The sequence below is a fragment of the Podarcis bocagei genome (assembly GCF_964188305.1).
Source record: "Podarcis bocagei genome assembly, chromosome: 6".
Lineage (NCBI taxonomy): Eukaryota > Metazoa > Chordata > Lepidosauria > Squamata > Lacertidae > Podarcis > Podarcis bocagei.
In genome coordinates this window covers 67,241,334-67,264,087 of record NC_138130.1, presented here as the reverse complement: position 1 = coordinate 67,264,087, position 22,754 = coordinate 67,241,334, and the positions used below count along the sequence as shown (strand labels likewise).

The 22,754-nt window shown below is 38.7% G+C and overlaps 1 protein-coding gene across 1 annotated transcript in view; it reads left to right on the top strand.

Annotated features, from left to right (window-relative positions):
- CRYBG3 (crystallin beta-gamma domain containing 3) overlaps nt 1–22,754 on the top strand; it is a 63,251-nt gene that overhangs the window by 22,450 nt on the left and 18,047 nt on the right. Inside the window, exons 4-12 of the mRNA XM_081198860.1 lie at nt 5,863–10,681; nt 12,819–12,866; nt 13,387–13,496; nt 16,318–16,462; nt 17,168–17,301; nt 19,249–19,363; nt 20,347–20,382; nt 21,063–21,196; nt 22,390–22,516. Of these exons, the coding sequence (XP_081054986.1) occupies nt 5,863–10,681; nt 12,819–12,866; nt 13,387–13,496; nt 16,318–16,462; nt 17,168–17,301; nt 19,249–19,363; nt 20,347–20,382; nt 21,063–21,196; nt 22,390–22,516 (5,668 nt within the window). The remainder of the gene's footprint in view (nt 1–5,862; nt 10,682–12,818; nt 12,867–13,386; nt 13,497–16,317; nt 16,463–17,167; nt 17,302–19,248; nt 19,364–20,346; nt 20,383–21,062; nt 21,197–22,389; nt 22,517–22,754) is intronic.

The window sequence follows — 22,754 nt, the reverse complement described above, 5'->3', positions numbered from 1 at the left end:
AATGTGTAATATCTGTTCCTCTGAAACTCTGTGTTGTGGTATGGGTATACTACCAGCAAAAACAACAATTCTGTGAACATTTCTACCAGAAATATACAGGGGCTCCATTTGAAACATTAGAAAAAGGAGAGAAAATAGCAAGTGTGATCGGCTTGCACTTCCTGTAATAACTTAAGTATAAAGAGTAGGAAGTGTGAGCCAATCACACTTCCTGTTCCCTGTGCGTATTATAACAATCAAAGCTGCTCTCTTATAGTACTGATTGATAAGCCAAATGTGAAATTAAAATGTCTTGCACATCCTAATGAAAGGCATGAATCGCTAGAGATAAGTGGACTGGTATAAGATTAAAAGTTCCGGTTTTGTATTTTAAGCTTGCTTTCCACAATTAAGTTTAGAGGTCAGCTTTAACCAAGAGTCAGAGTCATCAAAATGCCAGTATTATGAAACATCGGCCACTAAACGATCTTGTATAATGTTATTCTTATTCCCTCTGAACCATTTGCTGCAAAGGAAATCTTGATAAGGTTTCTTCTCTAAATGTTATCTTTCAGTAGCCATTCCATCTGGTTGCTCCAGGGGAAGAGATAGGTGAGCACGGTCTTTTCCATGGCCTGGCTGAAATGCTAATCCAGAAATTTCTATTTCTATGGGTTGCTAATTGAGTTTTATAAAAACTCATTATGTGATCTTAAACACCATCACTTGGAAGAAAGTCCTATTGGTTTCAGTAAAACTTGCTTTCAGGTATTTTATATTTTGTGCAGACTGCTTAAAATATTTTGATAATTAAGCAGTATATAATTCCTGTTAAATAAAATTAAAATATGAAAAATCCATAAATAGGTTAAGAAAGACCTCTGAACTACTTTCTTACTTAAAGCCCAAGCCTTTAAGAAAAACAAAGAGCAACAGCAATTCATAGATCACTGTGAATGCCTGTAAAACAAGCAATAATTTAATTAGGTTATGCGTTACATCAGCCCTTGATTTCTTCAATAAATTAAGATTATATTTATATTTAGGCAATTTTCTAAATGTCTGAATATAAAATATAACTGGAGAAGGACCGGCCAATGAAATAGTCAGAGAAGGTGTGGACTTTCTCTCCTAAAATCAAGCTGGATAAGTATTGGTCACAAGGGGTTTAGCTATGACAAATCCTGCCTCTCTGTCATAGATTATTTGGCACCTCCTCTTCTTCAGCTGCTCTCTATCAGCAGCCATGCCAGTTGACGTACAGCAGAGGGAGAGATGAAACAGCAGGGCCCACTCTGTCAAGTGGAAGAGAATAGCAGCCATTTAGCTCCTGCTCTCCCTGAACTCTAGCTATTCAAGCTGATGTTTATGAGAACTATAAAAAATGCAAAACTGCTGCTTGAGTCTCCTTGTTTTCTTCTAACCTCCCCATCCCTTTTTCCTTTTGGAACATGTCTTAAAAATAAAAACAAGACAGGTTTACAATATGCATACAACAGCTTAGTAAATTTTAGGTGCTATAAAACAAGACTGTGATTAGCTGCAGAAAGTCACAAAGCCCATCTCTTCCAATGTACAGTGGTGCCTCGCAAGACGAAATTAATCCGTTCCGTGAGTCTCTTCGTCTTGCGGTTTTTTCGTCTTGCGAAGCACGGCTATTAGCGGCTTAGCGGCTATTAGCTGCTTAGTGGCTCTTAGCGGCTTAGCGGCTATTAACGGCTTAGCGGCTTTAAGAAAAAGGAAATAAACTCGCAAGAACTCGCAAGACGTTTCGTCTTGCGAAGCAAGCCCATAGGGAAATTTGTCTTGCGGAACGACTCAAAAAACGGAAAACTCTTTCGTCTTGCGCGTTTTTCATCTTGCGAGGCATTCGTCTTGCGAGGTACTACTGTATAAGGTTCATTAATTGAACTTTTAACCGCCTCTTTTACAACATACAGTTATCTGCGATCGCATTGTACACATATGCACCTTGATCCAGTTAGGCGACTGAGGAAGTACGTGTGCCAACAGGTAGTGCATACCTGTTCTTTTCCCTGATCCAGCACTGAAAGTTGTACATGCAGAGCCATTCCTAAAAAGCTAAAATCCCCAAGCAGTTGTTATGGCAGAGAAGTGTAGGACAGAATCCACCCAAATCCTGCTTCACCTTCTCCACCAAATAATGATGATTGGCAGAACATTTCTTTTCTTTTCTTTTCCAAGCCTCTGTGCCTGCTAGGTTGAATCAGAGTCTTAACCTCGAATCTTCAGCATGTTTTTATGTCATGTGGTGTTTACTCACAGAAATGAAGATCTATATGGCTGCATTTCACAGTAATAGGCTGTGATCCAGGAAAATGTATAATGCATGTGGAAACACGTTTTCACACATGGAAGAGCTATTTTCCTCATGCATGTGGTTTGCCCAATGAAAATCAAACAGCTTCCACATTCACAAGCCATTTGTGTTCTAATTGTCTAATTGTTCTCCTTTGTTCCTCATACCCAGTGCTATACAACTTATGCACCCTTATAGAGATATTTAAGTGGTTTATTTTGTGCACGTAGTTTCCTGGGTCATGTGCTATATTTACAGATAATCTAGTACAGTAGTTTGAAAGTTCGGTTCTGAAGGTTTCTCATTTAACTATGTCTTTATTTTTTACTCTTTTTTTGAAGGCATAGCATCTTATTCTATTTATATCAAACTATATCTTTTGTTGACTTAGGTAATAAATACATTGTAAGTGAGCAGTATATATTCAATAAACTCTATGACTCAGAGCATTTATTACTGGCTTTTTGGCTACACCTATTCTTTAGTACAATTTTAAAGGTCATTCAACAATAACTGGATGTAGGTTGCTATGAAATATTCAACAATGGTGCATGGTTGTTCTGTTGTGAAGCATCTGAGTCAGACAATGTAGGCAGGGCTTTCTTCACGATCAGGATTTTCTTTCCCACGTTGCATTGTTGACTGCATCATTCAGGGCTGCCATGGCATAGCTTTGGCCGTGAATTGTGCTGGGTGCTCATTTCCCCCTGTAAACTAATTTGCTCCTTCCCTGCTCGAGCTAAATAGAATTTGTCAATCTGAACTTTAAATTCTATAATTCCCTTTCTTGGTAGCTCAGAACAATTGTACTTTTATTAAAATAGATAATATATTTACAGAGTGTGTTGAGCTGATTAAGTTTATGTGATACTTTGCAGGTTGGTGGTGGCCATGCCAGCATTTCCAGCCCAAAGATTATGGTTCTTTTTTTCTTTTTCATGTGCACATAGCACATGTGGCTACATTCTTCCTTCTCTCCATGTGTAGTCTTCTCTATTCCAGGCACTTTGAACAGCAGCTGCTGCTGGAAATGGAAAGGAGAGAGGCAGTCCTTACTTCTTGTGGATCATTCACCTCCTCTAATCCTTCACCCAGTCTTCTTCAGATGGGCTTTTTTCTATAAATTAATGTCTGTAGTCTACGATTACTGTGCTACAGTAGAAGGCTGTAATTTGGTGTATCTGCTGGCAGTATTGGTGATTAAGCAAACGAGTAAATGAGGATGGATGCTTCTCTGTACCTCACTGTAAGAAGTGCTGAGTAATAAACAAGTATAAAGAAACTTAGCACTCCATGGTTTGGCCCTTGTCAATACCAATGGAGAATTATACTTTGCTTTCTAGGAATCTCAGCAATTTAAGTGCATTGATTTACTGTAAACAGAATGAAAAATGAGTCTAGAATAAACTTTCTGGTCATGGCATTGCAGATATTTTCGTGTACCTTAAAATAATAGTAGAATATTGGTTATGAATTGAATCATGAATGCAAAAATCTCTGGGAAAAATAATAAAAACAAAAGGCTCAATATCTTTTTTAAAAAAACCATGCCATTTTATATATAATAATCTCTTTCAAACGTTGGCCTTTTCGTATTGGTGCTGTGGCATTCCACAGGGAAGGCAAAACCTTGGCCATAGAAGACTTAAATGTCTGGAGCAGCTCTGAAGTGGATAGACAGATGGTGCTGTTGGAATATATAATCTGCTTTCCCCCCCTCTGGAGACTAAGAATGGCACCTGAATAATGTACCGATAATCTGTCCCTGCTGCATTTGTATTTCACCGATTAGAATTAACTGGGCTTTTAAACTGTATGCACAAGAAGAATGTCATATTTGCTTCATATCCCCTTGGTCTTATAACACATGTTTAGTCTTATAAAATTCATTTTTTTCCTTGAGAGTGAGAGATTAAAAGGCTTTAGTTCATGTATAAAATGACATTAACCCCACAGATAACCTCTAAAGATTACATCCAGATGGCAAGTATACATAGCAGAAAAGCACCAGTTTCTCTGTAGCCTTCATAGAGCTGCTGATTCATATGACACTTCTAACATGCCACATGGGGCTCATGATGAGGTTTGACTTTGTTCTGAAGTGGCCATCTGATTGCTTCAGGCACAGCCAAATTGTAGTTTAATTTGCAGTGCTTCTGCTCTTGGGTTTACAGTGATATGGAGAGCCATGCCACAGTCTGGTCCCAATGTGCAGTCCTCAAATGAATCCAACATTCACTCCAATTGCAGTAACTCTCTCTCTCTTTTACATGTGGCACCATTTCTCTCAGTTTCACATCTAGCTGGATCTCAGTTCAAAGACACTTGCTCGTCACCCAGTAACTTACTGATGGCTTGCATGTATACAATTAGCACCAATGATTAAATACTATAGACAGGACTTTTGTATCACCTCATACAATAATTTTAGATAGGGTCTGTTTTTCCATGAATAAGTCATTGAATGATACACTTAAGTGACAAGATGCTGTGTAGCATATATGTATGTGTGAATCAGTCCTGAGTTAAATGGTAAAGGAAACAGGCCTTACTTACAGATACACAGCCATCATATACTTTTAATTAAAATTTTCAGCGGATCATAAATGCACACGAACACAACAGACTGTATCTGACATTTGACCAAGTCCAAATATTCCACTTATCTCCAGGAGGAAAGACTCAGAACTGTTTCTGAGCTCTAATGGTAGACCATTACTTTAAATCGCTACATGAATCAGGTGGGGAACCTGAGGCCCTCCAAGTGTTGTTGGACTCCAGCTCCCATCAGCCCCAGCCAGTATGGCCAATAGTCATGAATGTTGGAGGTTGTAGTCCAATTTCCAGAGAGCCACAGGTGCCCCGGCCCTGACAAGCAATTAGGGTAACATGAACGTTTTCAGAAAGAGACAGGCAAATGGTACTTTTGAGGATTTTGTTGATCTTTTTATAATCTAAAACAATGTAAAGTGGATAAAGAGAACTACTTTCATCTGCAAACCTCATCCAAGGGTGCAGATCACTGGAGTTAGGACACAATTATTTGACAAAAATAGCTTTACATACATGTTTCTGTCAGGGGTTGGACACGATGACCCACAAAGCCTTCTCCTCAGTGGTGCTATGAGTCAATAGCTATTTAAAAATATCCACTAATTACACCTGTAATGGCATACCTATATATTATACATTTGAGTATTTAGACTGGTGGTGGTGGGAAATAACTATTAATCATGATGGCTATAATTCCTTCAGTATCAGAGGCAATACCAGTTGCAAGGGGCCATAAGTGGGAGAGAGCTATTGCACTTTTGTCCTGTTTGTGGGTTTTCCATAAGCATCTGGTTGGCCCCTGTGGGAACAGGGCGCTGGCCTAGAGTAGACTTTGGTCTGATCAAGCAAGATTCTTCAAAGTAGAAACATTGCTTTAGATTTTTGAAATAAAAGAGACCAGTGCCTATTGTACTAATCTTTCTGTGTCTGTTTAAAATTTAATTTTATATAACTGAGTGTGCCTAGGAGCTTTTGCTAATGTTCCAATAATGATATTTCTTCTGTTCCAGGAAAACAGAATGTGAGCTGGGTGCACCTGCAGTTACTTATGCAACATATCGAGGTTCTGCAAGAATTAAGCAATTGCTTAAGAAACAAGCGGAATTGGAGCAAGAAAAACAAACCTCAACCAGCATTAATAGCACTACAGCCAAAAACAAAGAAAACAGGACTGTAAGCCTTCCAGACTCAGAAACTACTACAACAAAGAAAGAATCTTCGTTGAAAACAAACTCGGGACCTAAGACTAACGATGACACAAAGGATTCACAAGCAAACGTATTTTTGGCAGAAATGGATTTGGGGGGAAATTCTCTGGATGTCTTGGGCAATTGTGAGCACAAAGAACTGAAGAACAAAATTACCTCGTTGACAGAAATGGAAACAATCAAAAATTGCATTGAGGAACTGGTTTCTGTGAAACATACAGCAGTTTCCAGCACACCAGAACTTAATAGGAACCTTCTGTTGGAGCCAACACTGTTGCAAAAGAAAGCCAATTTCAGTTGCCAGAATAGAGATGCTGTTAGTATGAGTTCAGAAAATAGCAGATTGCTTGAAAATAGGGAGGAGGTGTTAGGGGAAATACAAATGGAGATTCAGTCAATCAATGCTACCACTGTTGGCTTTCAAAAAGGAATGCAGTTTTGCGCTTTTTCTAACACAGAAACAAAAGAGACAATGCAAGAGGAGTTTTTTTCGCACCCCAAAGTAGACTTAGGTGATAATGAGCAACAGTTGCTAGAAAACAAAGGTCCCTGCAATAGTTGGACTGGGGATCAATTCAAACTAAAAGAGAACCAAACATTGCATTTGAATAGTATTATAGGTAGGGGACAGGCAGTTAGCAGGGTAGAAAGTGAAACTGAAGAATCACACCAAAAAGTGACAGAGCAGAACGAGAAAAACATGCAGATCATTTCACCAGATGGGCACTTACCTCTCCACGAACAAAAAGTTGGAGAAGAATTGCAGTTGGTGTTGCAGGATACAAATTGCAAAAAAGGTTATATATCAGCAGGAGTCGGTATGCTTGCTTCAGTCCAATCCAAAGAAATGGTTCAAAATGTAGATATATTTGGCAAAAGCGATCTAAAGTGTGAAGAGGCCACTGAGCCCATTGTACTTACAGATATACAAAACAATCATAACTTCCCCATGACATCTGAGAATGGAACTAATAATTTTACCAATGATAATTTGTATGTGCCTGTGACACAATTTGACCATGTTAGAATGACAGGTGCTTCTCCTAACGCAACTGAGGTAAACCATGCCAACACATCTTTGTTAGCTGCTGAATATGAAAATGTGGTGTCTCGGGTGGCATCAGCTTTCTTAGAAACAGGTGGTACCAGCACTGAGGAGGCTGTAGGCACTATGGATGGTGCCCCTCTTATCCTTGAGGCTAAAGATGACAACTGCCATATTTCTGAGAGAGTTGAGGATGAAACTCTGATCGAAACAGTGACTGGTTTACATAGTCCTCTTCCTCTCGCTGAAGACAAAACCAAGCCCATCAAATTAGAGAACTCAGAACTTAAAAGCAACACAGGCACTACTACAGTGGCCAAACCTATTCCATCACTTCTTAAAACTGCAGAAGTTGTGATATCTGCACAAAAAAATGATTCATTAGTTGATGAAATAAAAAATCAAACTGAAGCAAAAATGGCTTATGAAACTAAAAAGGACATCTCAATAGGTCTACCTCCTGCCTCTTCTTCTAAAGAGGCATGCTTCCCTGAGATCTCTCCTCCTATTGTGAAATCAGAAGAAAATAGTTATTTATCATTTCCTTCTTCTCCGTTACGTGTCTTGGTCGGTAAGTCTTTCATCTCTGGAGATAGCAAAATCATTTTGGACGATGTGTCTAAACCTGTCCTTAATTCTGAAGATCACAGTTTGTTGGGGGCTTCTTTGACTGATAAACAGGATTGTACTAACCAGTCTCAAAGTGATTCTGCAGGGACTATCAATGGTAGAATATGTTGTTCTGCCTCTACATGTGAAAATAACCAAGTTATCTCAGTGTCAGAGGACTGTGGACCTGCGAGCCTTCTTATTGCTGCTGAATCTGGGTCTGCAGGTCAAGTTCCCGGTACTTTTTTGGAATCTGAATGCATTCCTGAAACTAATATTACCTTTGACACTGCTGAAATTGCTGATAGTAGAAGTGAGATTTTACTGCGCTCTGAAGAAATGAAGGATATGTCTGCCTCTTGCTTGGTAGACTCTAGATCTAACCTGGCAAAAGAGGATCTTCCTGTTTCTACATTTGAAAATGTATATACTTTCAAGCCTGTGTCACCCATTACATGCTTTAAAGATAGCTCAAAGCTTAGTTCTCTTGCCTGTGAAACATCAGATTTTGTTTTAGACAAGAATCATTCTCTTCTTATTGATTCTGAAGAAAAGAAGGCCAAGGTTTCACCTAAATATAAACCAAATAGTCTACACTCTAAATCAGTGTCAGAAGCAGAGTACCCAGTCCCATTCTTGTCCCCAGTTGCCTGTCATGTGGAAGCTACAGAACCTGCAAAGATTGTACTAGGAATGTCTTTCACTACACAGCAGAGAAAAGAGGAGCAAAGAGCTTCAGGCCAGCTAAATCTTCACTACCTTGCTGCTGCTGCTGCTGCTGCTGCTAATTCAAACACCTTTGAAATGGGTGATCAAGCAATTACAACTTTGTTTACAGAATCAAGCAGCCAGTTTTCCGAAGAAGCACTGAATGATGTTGAAACAGGAAGGCAAGTACAAATTAAATCCCAAGACTTAACTGTTTTGCTCAAAAAGGCTGATGAAATAGTTGATGCAGTTCTGCGTTTAGCCATAGAAGAAATAAGATCAAAGCAAGCAGCTGGCGGCTGCCAACCTAATGGCATTAAGGACAATTTATTAGGGCTCAGCCTTCAAAAAGATCAGAAAAATAGAAAAATGCTGTCAGAATCAAAAGAAATGCAGTCAAGGAATTCATCATTAAAGCATTTTAATGAGGGTTGTATCAGAAAGCTTTCTGAAGTTAAAGCAAAAGACACACTTGGCACAAATATTAAAGATGAAAAAATACCATTTGACATTACAGATAAAATTGACCTACATAGTTCAATAGCACTAAAAGCGAAAGAAATAATTGATGATGTTATTAATGCAGCCATACGAAAAGTGACATATAATCAGCATGAGAACCATCTGAGCAATGGCATTCTTCAAAATTCAGCCCTTAAGTCCAACACTGAAGCATCAAAGAAGCTTACTACTGATACTGAATTAACAGCTAAACTTCCCAAAATAATTGAAGAACCTTTAGATTTAAGTCCAATATATGGAACTTCAGTATGCAATATAATCAGTGAAGGTAAAGTAGCAAACTCCTCAGCATCTTTGTATAGTAATATGAAAGACGACCACAAAGAAATAACAGGTGGAGAACAGAAAAATGAAAATGACTGGTCTGATCCCACAGCTACAATAGAATGCAGCCCTCCTATAGTCAATGGCAAAAACAGTAAACATGTCAATTGTACTATGTGCATGACAGATGCCGGTGAGGAAACAAAGTGGACAATTGATGATGAATCTGAATATTCCTCATATTTAATAAATGAAGAAACTGTAATGGATGAAGTGCATTTTCCACCATTTGGACCTTTAGATTCACTTGGAAATAATGTAGGGAAGAATCTGCCTGAATATGTTTTTAAAGAGGGTGACTCTGCAGAAGTTGTAAGAGAGGAACCATGTGAAAAATATTATGAAATAGAAAGTGAAAAGGTCTGTGGTAAAATGACGAAAGCTTACGCAGTGCCTCAGAATGTTTGTAAATTCGGTACCCAGTTCAGTATGTCTGAACGGCCTGTAATGAACAGCTCAGCAAAGATTGGCTTGAACTCAGATTTTTCCTTTAAGGAAGAAGCAGTCGTTGAGACAGGTTTAACAGTGCTCAAGGAATATTATCTGGATGTTGATGATGATTGTGGAAATGGAGAGAAATCCCCCAAGTTATTTGCTTCTTCTCCACCAGAAGAGTTGGACAGCAGTTCTTTCACCATTTTGTATGAAGGTGCTCTTCAAGATAATAGCTATTTCTTTTCAACAGAAGAACCAGATCATCCCTTATCATCCCCTCCTGACCAATCCCTGGATAATAATCAACATTTTCTTATGTGTAAAACTGTAAAAGGCAAACTTGAGTCTGTCCACCCTTGTGAACAAAGCAACCAATTAAACAATCTTTCTTCAGAAGCATTTGTGACAGTGGAAGCAAAGCGATTCAGTGTTTACCCTTTCTCTTTGTCTCCTATATATGAAGATGACAGTTCTCAAGAGGACTTGCTGTCTGCTGATGGCTCACCAGAAGGTAATCCTACTGAAAGAGCCAACCAATCCTTGTCAGTCTTATCACTTCTTCAGTCAGTGTCTGAACGGTTAAGATCTAGCAGCCAGTGTAATGACGAAGAGGAAGAGAATATTTGTGAAGAAAACAAACCAGAGGATGAAAAAGAAACATATCTTTCCAGTCAGGGGCCAAACAGCTTGTGCACAGCAGTCCCAGAAAACATTCATGAGAGGAGATACTCACATTTTCTTTCTAAGGAGGCACTTAACGCAGAAGAGACCTTATCTTTAAGTTCAATGCCTTCAGCTCAGCTTTTACAAAAATCTGATCGTGACATACGTTCTTCTTCAAAGAGTATATACTATGAAAGTCTGCAGAGTTCAAGAACTTATTCCAGCGAGAAGGGAACTCGATTTAGGAGTGTTTTCGTGCCAAAGGACCAGCAGCCTGAAAGTAGTGGCTTGCAAAAACCGGCAGCTTTTCAAGTGGTAAGGTGCTTTTCATTAATTTTATATGTGTAACGAAACTATTAAATGAGCATAATGGGGTGGGGTTGTAAGTGTACATACACACATACATTTAGAGTATCCTATTTCATGTCTTTGTGTGAGCGTGTTCAGTTTTAATTGTGCCAGATATTTCAGTTTTGGTTTTGTTACTAACACAGTTATTATTGGGGTTATGTTCACATAATAATTAAGCTGAGGCAATAGGCATAAACACCAATCTTTGGGGTAAACACATTGTGGAGGGAGAGAATTTCTTATATTCACGGGCTATTGTCTGGGGGCAGTTTACAGATATAGTGTGGAAAATTACATTCTTTCAGTTCACCCAGTGTAGAGGGGAATCACAGTACACTAGCCAGGTGAAAAGAAAGATGATGAATTTCACTTAGCAGAAATGCCTGTTCTTCCCCAGCAAGGTGAGGTAGGGTGAGGGAAGGAAACTTCATGCATGAATCTTAAAATAAGGGTAAGAATATATTGGCAGGTATGTTTATGTTTCCATGTGTGCTGCACCAAAGACGACAAGGACCCCTCATCTTCTATTGAATAATATGAGGGGAGTGTTTTGCATTAACATAAACAGCCACACAGGTCAGGAATCATAGACTTACTAATGTTTAATCAACATTAGCTCCAGACACCTTTATGACCATTTTTAATGATGTCTCAAAAGTTCATTCTTTCTTAGGGCATCACCCATGTTTGTGCTGAAAGCTTTACGATCAGGTTTTTCTTTGATATACCAATCTTGTATTTTAAAACACTTGTAATAAGTTTCCACACTAGCTTGTCAGCACTGATTTTCACCACTAATGAAAAATATTACTATTTAATTTAACAGAAAATGCAAAGACAGTTGCCCCACATCCACCAACTGGGTACTAGCGGTTGGACTTGATGACCCTTGTAACACATGGGTATCCAGTGCAGATGTTTTAGCAGAGCGTTCGCACAGCATTGATTATTTGCCCTCTTCAGCAGTGTGTCTGCTGCATTGTGCAGTAGCTGTAGCATCTGGACCAGAGCACATTGCAGTATCAAGGCAATCAGTGATTACAGTGGCTGGGCTATTCTGTATTCCAAATACAGACATAGCTGGCATACCGTATAAACCTGGTAAAAGGCACTCTAATCTACAGAGGATACTTTTGCCTCTAAGGACAAAGCTGTACTCTAAGCTATGTACCTGCTCCTTCAGAGTGAGTGCAACCCCAAATGGAACTGGCAGTTGGCGTATCTTACAAACACAGGAGCCACCTACCCACAGAGGCTTTACCTTCCCAGGAGTCAAACTTATCCAGTCTAATCTTGCATTCTTCCACTGCCTAGCACAGCCACACACCTGATTCAGATGCTGTGGAGAAATAGATCTGTGTGTCATCCATAGATGTAACCCCATAGAGCAAGTCCAAGGGGCCCAAGGAACATGTTCCTAAATCTACTCTCTGGAGTCGATTCCACAGTTATGAATAGAACAAATGTAACAGAGTGCCTCTGATACCTATCCAGGAGGATACAGTGGTCAATACAGTGGTACCTCTGGTTACGAACTTAATTTGTTCCAGAGGTCTGTTCTTAAGCTGAAACCTTTCTTATCCTGAGGCGCACTTTCGCTAATGGCGCCTCCTGCTCACATCCTGGGGCAAAGTTCGCAACCAGGAGCAACTACTTCCAGGTTAGCGGAGCTCGTAACCCGAAGCTTGCATAACCAGAAGCGTTTGTAACCAGAGGTAACACTGTAGTATCAAAAGCCACTGAGAGTAAGAGAGTAAGAGCAACAGGGTCACACTCCCCCTGACCCTCTCTCAATAAACGTAATCCTTGAGTCAGCCAAGGGCGATTAACTTCTAAAACCAGGCTTGAGCCCAATTGACGTGGATCCAGATAATCAGTGTCATCTAGGACCACTTGCAGTTGCTCTGCCACTGTCCTCTGCACTACCTAACCCCGAAAAAGGGTATTTGTAACTGGCCAGTAGTTATTACACACCATTAGAGTCCCACAGCATTTGGAAGCCATGAGGATGGCTATCCCTACCTTAAAGGCATACTGCTTAAAATATCTATTGTTGGTTCATTATAGCACTTAAATAATTATTTCCTCATTTCACTTTCAGTGTCCTGTTGACAGGGAAGGACTCAAATGCAATCAAAGACCAGGAAAAGTGAGTGTGACCTTTTCACCGTATAAGCAAGTATGATATATTGACTGTTTTGCCATGTACATTTGAGTGAAGCAGTGAAAAGTAGGTAGGTAGGTAGGTAGGTAGGTAGGTAGGTAGGTAGGTAGGTAGACAGACAGATTCTGCATTTTCCTTGGATGTAATTAAGATGATTGTCAGCTAGATTCTACTTTGTCCTTGAATGTAGTTGTTGGCTAGAGCAAACAACGAATAAAAACTTTGATTAGTTAATTTAATATGAAAAGTATGATCCAACTTTCACTGATTTTGCTCTATTTAAACCAGTGATAATATGCTAGTGTAAATGATTTGTGGATGACCCGTTTGATTTTTTGATTTGGTTTAGACTGCAGTCCTATATACTTTGAAGCAAGTCCCATGAAGTAAACATGACAAAGACCTTAAAGCCTTTATAAAACTAAACACAACAAGCAGAATATTTGTTATATATGGGAAACTGAATTTGCTAGTGTTTCCTTAACACCATCGCATGTCATTTCAGATGGTTATTTGTGATGTTCACGGCAACACAATTGAAATTTACCATGATGTGGTAGATGCTACAGCCTGGGTGTTTTCAAAAGAAGCATTGATCAGGGTTGTCAGAGGATGGTAAGGAACATGCACTTTATGGGTAAAGTGGCTATTATTTATGTACCTGATTTTAGTGAAGATAAATCAGGTTCCCTAAGTATGCAAATGTTAACATATATTGTAGTTAATTGTCATCCTATGATGAAATTAATATTTTAATGAACACTTGCTGTTTTTCCATTGTTTGAATAATTACAGTTTTGTGGATTTGATAGAGAAATAAATAAAAATACAAATTTATCAGTTAAAGCAGGGATAGTCAATCTGTGGCCCTCCATATATTGTTGATTTCCAGCTCCCACACACCAGCCACGTGCCTATAGTCAGGGATAATGGGAGTTACAGTCTAGCAATATTTGGAGGGCCACAGGTTTCTCTAATTTAAGAGAATGTTCAGTTTTGAATGCTCGGTTTTTGAAAAACGTTAATCTGAAATTTAAAAATATGTCTTATCTGAACTGTATAAAATACTGTTACATTTCTATTGCAAAAAAGAGAAAGTAAACAAGTGTATGCTAAGTTATAGAACATCATATTTGAAGCATGTGAATATATTCAGGAATTTTGAAAAAAAATAGTAGTGGGTTCATGTGCAGGAAAATGGTTTAAGGTACAGTGGACGCTCAGGTTGCGAACGTGATCTGTGTGGGAGGCACGTTTGCAACCCGCAGTGCCGAGTGTGCACATGCGCGGGTCACAATTCGGTGCTCGTGCGCAAAGTGCGATTTAGTGCTTCTGCACATGCGCCAAAACCCGGAAGTAACCCGTTCCAGTACTTCCAGGTTCGGCGTGGTGTGCAACCCAAAAACACATAACCTGAAGCGTCTGTAACCCGAGGTATGACTGTATCCAGGTACACCTTTGAAACATAATAAAAGAAATAGTATACTGAATAACAAGTGTTGGAAGTGTCATAAAGAAGTGTGTATTTATTTCCATTTTTGATGATTTTGTAAGTTTAATAAGCAATAGAAATGATTACTTGTAAGAGACCCATATTGGTTCCTCTATTTTATTTTATTTTTACTTTTACTAAAAAATGTTTGTCTGGCTCCACCCACTGCAGGGATGTGGGCTCTGAAAGCTTTCCACTGAAGTAATGTGGCCCACAGTCTGAAAAAAGTTCCCAACCCATCTTACATGATTATAGCCCCAAGACTATATCATCCTAAGCTTTGGAAAACAGTATCTGTTCTTAATATTGCTGAATATGAAGCTGAATTGTATTGATACACATAATGATGAAATTAACCAAGTGCAATAGACTAAAAAATCAACAACACAAACAACATTTTTATTGGCTTATGCCAAAGTAAGGCATATATTCCAAAGTTATAAATCATATAAATATTCTTTAAAAGGTATAAACTATAAAAGAATGGCGATAGCTCAGTGATAAGAGCACATGCTTTGCATGCAAGAAGTTCCAGATTAAATCCTAGGAATACCCTGTCTGTAACCCTGGGTTGCTGCTGCCAATAAGCAATACTCTGTGAATAATAATACTTAGTAAATAATATTGAATTAGAAAGACAAGTGGTCCAATTCAATATTAGGCAACTTCCTGTGTTCTTTCCATTTGTAAAACTGAATTTGTGATACTGAATGTGTTATTTTATACTAACAATGAAATTGAAATTAAAAAGAAAGACATACTTGTATGATTCCTTTACTTAGCATCATTGCATTGAGAGTTCTTAGTGGAGTTGTTAAAAAATAGAGCATTAAATGCTTCCCCATATTATCACTTTGTTAAACAGTAGTTGTTTCGGGACTGGGGAGGATCCACATCTTCCCCTAAAGTAGTGTTTGTTTGGTAAAGAAAGCTCCTGGAAAAAATGTGACTTGGAGTGCTACATGAAACTCATGAGCATTATGGAAACATCTTGGATATTTCCTGTGGCAGCAGTAGTGACAAGCAATCCCACTCCAGGGCCGTGCACCATTTGGAAACTTTTAATGTTGAATGTTTCCCCTGCGTTTTATCAGACTTTGGAGACTGTGTCTGTTTATAGATGACCACCCCTCAATATGACAAGCACTTTGCTAATGTATATTACTTGCAAACCATGTTATAAATAGTTTGTACCATCTCCAGAAGGATTTCTAATTGCACAAATTTCAGATGACAATTTATAAAGCTCAGTTTATAAAGTGGCCTCAGAGTCAGTAGTGGTTGGCAGGACTTTGCTCACCTACCTCCCCAACAGAGTGTTGCTGCTGGATCCTGAGAGGGGGAGGGGAGTCGCAGGGATGCAATGCAAGGTTCCTGCCAGTGCATCTACACTGCACAGAGCTTCCCCTGTCTCGCCCTTCCCCCTCTCGGGAACTGGCAGACACACTCAGTGTTGGGGAGGCTGGTGAGCCACCCTACCCTGCCTGTGCCACCCTGCTGACCACTGTTGCTCTGTGTGTGTGTGTGTGTGTGTGTGTGTGTGTGTGTGTGTGTGTGTGTGTTTCAGCAAACAGTCATACCTTGGTTTTTGAACAGCTTAGTTATTGAACGTTTTGGCTCCCGAACACCGAAAACCCAGAAGTGACTGTTCCGGTTTGCAAACTATTTTTGGAAGTTGAATGTCTGACGGGGTTTCTGCGGCTTCTGATTGGCTGCAGGAGCTTCCTGCAGCCAATCAGAAGCCAAGCTTTGTTTTCCGAATGTTTTGGAAGTCGAACGGGCTTCTGGAACGGATTCCGTTCGACTTCCAAGGTACAACTGTATATGGTAAAGAAATAGTACAATTTGTAATAAAATTAACCATGGCTTCTTACTAGTATTTGTGCTATGTTAGCTACCTCGTGGTAGCATGTTTACAGTGTTGTGTTTATTTTATTAATATAGCTGGATTATGTATGAGAAACCAGGATTCCTGGGTGATAAATACGTTCTAGAAGAAGGAGAGGAGATGCTGCATGATCTATTGAATCCTCACAGTGAAAAACATCAAAAGAACTTCAGAGTTGGTTCAATCAGACAAGTAGTGAAGGTGAGTGCTCATTGTGAGAAACAGATTCTACTGGCAATGACAGTAGAGTCCATTTCACTCCTCTCTGCTCCCGTCCACCACCATCTGTTAATTCATTTATTTTGGTTTAGGTCACATCCGCACCATACGCTTATAGTCATGGCATTCCACCAAAGAATACTGGGGAATGTAGTTTGTTTTTTTTGACAGGGTGAGAGTTGTTAGGAGACCCCCCACAGAGCAACAGGTCCCAGCACCCTTGACAAAAGTACAGTTCCCAGAATTCTTTGGGGGAAGCCATGACTTTGGGGGAAGCATGTTCTGAATGTATGGTGCAGATGGCATCCCTTTTAGAGAAGACCCAGAACTTCAGATACCTTTCTCAATCTTTCTTAATGCTGCACCTCAGACATCCCTTTCCATATTGCCCATGTTAGGCATCTGCTAATGCAGTTGCTTTCATGAAAGTTTGTATTTTATAGTGCTTATTCTCATCACAGTCATATCCAACAGCTCTTTAAAAAATAACCTGGCTGTAGCTCAGGGCACTGAAGCAACAATGGTGCCCCACCATTGTCAGTACTCCTCTCTGCTGTGTACCATTCTTAACCTCCTGTTTGAAGCCCTTTTCATGGAACCATGTTTTATGGGATGTAAATAAATACAGTCAAGGGATGCACAGCTCATACAGTCATGTTTGTTTTTGTTATCTGATGTGTTCTGCAGGATTGCAGTGTTCCTGAGATTGAGCTTTACCCACAAGATAGCACAGATCATGCTCCTGTCTGCATCCAGAGTGCAGTTGCTAATTTAGAAGAACTGGAAGTCAAACCACATACTCTTTTTGTGAAAGCAGGAGTGTGAGTGCAGGTTCCATTATATATACATCAGTTTGTGAACCTATAAAAACATGTAAAATGTCAGCAATCAACAGTTGCTGGCTGTTTGTAAGGCGAAACGAAGAAACAAAATAATGGGGTGTTTCAGAAAGCAGCAGTAATTTCCAATTTATAGCATAGGTTATTATTTTGCTTATATTCTCTAGGGGGGAAAACCCTCATAAATTTAGATTACATTTTAAATTAACAGGGGCTTGCACCCAAACAGGCCTTGTCCTGTTTTTAAAATAACTGCTTTTCTAAAGACAATTTCTGTTGTCATCAGTGTAAAATAAACAGATTTGGCTTAAATTAATTCTGTTTGCTAAAATTTTCCTGTATTCAGCACAACTATGGCTGCACCAAATCTTCATATAGAATACAATGTGCCACAATATTCAACTAAGCACTCCAAAGTGTTCTTCCCATCAATTCTTTGCATTTTTTTTTAACCTAGTCATTGCCCCTCTTGACAGCTGCCACTGCATCATTTTTCTTTTAAAATGAACATTTTCTGGAAGGAATCACTTTTCCAGCACATATCCACATATCCAATTGGAATTAGCACCACTATTATTTTACAAAGTCAGTTCAAAATGAAGGCAATGGGTTTGGGGAAGGAGGAAGTGCTGCGGAAACGTTTGTCTCTATTGGCGGCCTGCCTCCAAATCACTGAAAGAGGGCATATTTGCAACTTTCAGCTCAGCCTTAAATACAACTGTCATGTTGTCTAAAGCCATTGCTTTCATTATTATTTTTAATATGCTATTTTGTAAATGCTATTGCTTTATTATTGTTACCGTTAAAAGTAGCACAAATAAAATCTGCCTTGGAATCTTTAGAAGGGGACAGCTGGCCTTTGGATTTCGTCAAAATTCTCTGTTCTCTTTTTCAGCTATTTGAATTTCTGTGTCAGCACTTCAAGCCATAAAGTAGCCTAACTATACACAGAATCATGGGACTAATACAGTGGTACCTCGGTTTTCGAACGTAATCTGTTCAGGAAGACCATTCGAGTTCCGAAATGTTAAAAACCGAAAACTCAAAACGGAAGCCTCAAAACGGAAATCTTAATACAGAAAACTCAAAACAGAAGCTGCATTTCCTGTTTGACTTCCAAGGTCCATTTGAAAACCGAAGCATTTATTTCCAGGTTTTCAGCGTTCAAGTTCCGAAACTTTTGTCCATGGAGACGTTCGAATACAGAGGTACCACTGTATATTTCTAAATGGTCAACTATTTACAGCAATTATGTTGTTGAGTGGGTTCCACATGGAGAGGAGACAATTAAAAGGCAATATGATAGCCATCTTAAAATATATGAAGGGCTATCACATAAATGATGGAGGAGCTTTGTTTTCTGTTGCTGCAGAAGATCGAACCTGAAGCAATGGGTTCAACTAGTAAGAAAAATCATTCATACTAAGCAATTAGGATGGGAAATCCTGATGGTATGAGCAGTTTGACCACGGAAGAGACTGTTCCAGGAAGAGGTGGACTCTTCTTCATTAGAGGTTTTTAAGCAGAGGCTGGATGGGAACCCTTATGGGATTCTGTACTAGTGAACTTCCTGCATTGGAAGGGAGTTAGACTGGATGGCATTTAGAGCCCCTTCCAGCTCTCTCATTATGTAATTATTTTCTGGTGCTAGTAGTCAAAATAGAGCATTGGGCATTATCCAATGTTTTCAGGGGCAATACACCTCCTGAATATTGAATTAAGCAACAGGACGAGTGTTGTTTTCCTTCATGCTTTTCTTATGGGCTTCCCAGAGGCATCTGACTAGCCATTGCTGGAGACAGAATGCTGGGCTAGATAATTCTGCTGGATCAGATCAAAGGTTCATTTTTATTAATTAAACTGCACATGAATCAGCACTGTTGATTACTTTAATTGGGTTAATCAGCCACTTTCTCCTCACTCTAATAGATGGCTTGCCTATTCAGACATTAATTACAAAGGAGAGGTGATGGTTTTGGAAGAAAACCACAGCCCATGTGAAATTTCAGCAGCTGATGTAAAATCTCTTCATCCGTTGAAAATGGTGAGGCAGTAGTAGTTTTTCAACCGATTATACACCAATCCATCCTTTTCTGCAACAATCGTGCATCTAAATCAGAATCTATTCCATGTCTGAGCACCCACATTGACTGAGATCAGCCAGGACACAGATCTGATTCAGTACACCATCTTCTGAGTCTTGAAATAAGCAAGAATTAGCCTTTTGGTTAATAATTTCTCTAGATTAGATTTGACATAAGGCATTTTGTTTGCCTGGTGCTCCTAAAATCAGAACTAGATGAGAATAGACTTATAAAGTATTTATTCAGATTAATCATTTTAAAAGAAAATAAGACTCTAGTACCTAGTAGTTATTGCAAAGATCTGCACTATAAAGGATCATAATAGCCTATGTTTGCCTTTATTGGATGTGATGATAGGTGGAGTTGGATATAATCTGTTCTTAACATTCCCATTAAGTTTCCAGAAATGAAATTGCTGTTGTATGAATGAAATTAGATACGTATAAAGTTGGTTTTGGATTCATAGAAATCTAACTCTTTATATGCCCTATGAACATTTTTGCCACTGTCAGCAGCCATCTCCCCTCAAAACCTGCCAAAGATAGGAGTCCCTTTTGCAGGAAGTAAAGATGTTCAGGCCATGTGAATATTGTCTTTCTTCATATCCGCATATTGAAGAATTCCTAATTCTTCTGGAACAATAAAGCACTCATAAACATGTTTCTTATTTTGGAATCAATATTTAGTGCCCTTTTAAAAGGCATGTTGATGATATCAACAGTGAGAGGAATAAAAAAGGTTTTATCCACTCTGAGCATGGAGAAGCTCTAATTAATATTCTTTTATTTGTTTCTTTATATAAAGGGATTATATACCATCCTTCAGCAAATTTTGAGGGCGATTTGCAATAGCACTTATTCATATTTGCATAGAACTAATGGAACTGAAACATGCATTTGGATTTTACATACCTGATCATTTGTTATTTTGTTTTACACTATAGGGTGGCCTGAAGGTTCAGATGCCTACGAACATTAAGGTAAGTATGGATCCTGGCAAAAGTAAACTAATCTGTTTTTAAAGGCCTTCAAGATCATAGAATCCTAGAACTTAAGGATTGTCACTTATGCCTAACTTTGCTATTCCCTTCTTAAAACTATGGGATTGAATCTAGAGGTGCCACCCCACAAATGGGAGAGCTTTTTCCATTCACAGATGTGACAGTGAGCTAGCGGAGGCTCCCAGTTAAGAGAGGTTCAGGGAGATGATTTTTGACATTTTCTTCCTTTCCCTCTGCAGTTCCTGCACCATCTCCCACCCGATTCTAGAGGGGCCCAAAATTTCACAAAGCACAGGAAGCAACCAAGGGAAGGGGGGGGGGGATGACAAAAAGTGTATTCCTCCAGTATGCACAAAATTCTGTTCTTGAGAACTCTGGATGAAAGCCATAGAGTTGTAACAGATCACTAATCATTCAGTTTGATCCCTGGCCCAGCTATTCATACACAAGTTAAACTCAGATTAATTCATGCCACTTCAGATCATTGTGTTCCATAATGGAACACATACAGAGCAGATGTACCACAATTAAGGTACCTGGGGTGAAAAAAGCATCAACTGATTGAAACTGGATAAGTAAGGATAACTTCATAGTCTATACAGAACATAGACCTGGATCTGAAATGTATTTTAAAGGATCGACTATTTCACATTCTGCAGATGATAATATATGAGACCCCATACTTTGGAGGATGGCATAAAGAGCTTTCTGAAAATACTGATTGTTTTCCAAACCTTTTTGAAAATGCTGATGATTTCCAGGGAATTGGATCAATACGTGTCATTGGTGGAATGTAAGTACAATTTCATTTCCTTTTTAAAATTTCCTTGCAAAGGTTCTCTGTGGCCTACCTGAGGCTCAAAAGTTTCTCATCTGATCTGTTATTCTGCGAGCATAGGAAATCCAAACTCACCCAGTTAACCCTGTGCCCTGAAACTCATCACAGTAAACATTAACAAATTCATTTTCCATTGAAATTGATGTCACCATCCATTTCTATTTACTTTGTCATGTGTGTCATTTTATTTAGAATATTTGGTGAACTATCTTTTAAAAAATTACAATCCAGATATGTTTACAACCATGTTTACATTAAAACTGTTTAACTGTATAAATAAGAATATGATTAAAACAGTGGATAATAAACCATTTGCTACCTCAACATGAGAAAACACTTGGGTAAATAAAAAATGTAGACTACCTCATTGGGGAGAGTGTTCCAGAGATGGATTACCACAGTTGAAAAAGCTCTTTCCACAATTATCATCTAACTCACTTCAGCTCAGAAAGCAGGGGAACCTCAAGAAGCATCTCTGAGGGGATTTTAGTGACAGGCCTTTAGGTCCTCAAGGACCAAGTAATATAGTGCTTTATAGGTAAGTACCAGCACTTTCAAATTGTGATTGGAAATGGATCAGTAGCCTCTGACCTGTCCACTGACAAACATTGAATCCCACCCTTAGTATTAGAAGTACAACATATGCCATTCATGAATGAATCGGAACAATCAATCTGGCATGTGATATTTATGTACAAAGTAGTAAGTATGGAATGGTAACGTAAATATGAAAAAATGCATCGAAAGGTTGGTATAAATTAATTGAGTATTAGAATGTAAAACTTAGTATAAAATATAAGGAAAGTTGTTTTAGAAGTAACATAAGCAGAAATTGATGGATGAAAACTGACATATTTCTTGTTATAATTATGATTTTCCTTTTCTTTTCACCTGGACACCCTCTGATATTCTTTAAACAGGAGCTTTTTGTTACATTATCCATTATGCATTAATACATGGATCATTTTGCATACCAATGTTATTTCTCAGAATTATTATTTTTTTAAAGAAAAAGCTGAAGCCACTATATCTGTTGGAACATGGTATTTTGTATGGATGGATATCAAAGTTGAATATTTAATGACTGTTGATATATTTGTAGCTCATTTAGAACTATTATACCGGTTTTTTCCTTGTGTGTTTTGTAGATGGGTTGCCTATGAGAAGGAACGATATAAAGGCCGGCAATACTTGTTAGAGGAAGGAGAATTTGAAGACTGGAGATCCTGGGGTGGAGTGAGCAGTGTCTTGCTGTCTTTCAGATTTTTGCAAGCTGTAAGTACTTCTTCTGGTCCTCAAGTCTATTTCCTTCTTCAACTCACCCCCACTCACTCCCTTTCATTGGCATTGTAGATGCAGGCATACAGATGAATACATACAAATACATTATTTTTATAGTTGAATGGGCTTTTGTGCTCGGGAGGGTTGGTTGTGATAATTATAGTTATTTAAGTGATAATTATTTATTCTAGAGTAAATCTGTAGAAAATCTGTTTCCATTTAACAGTTCTGC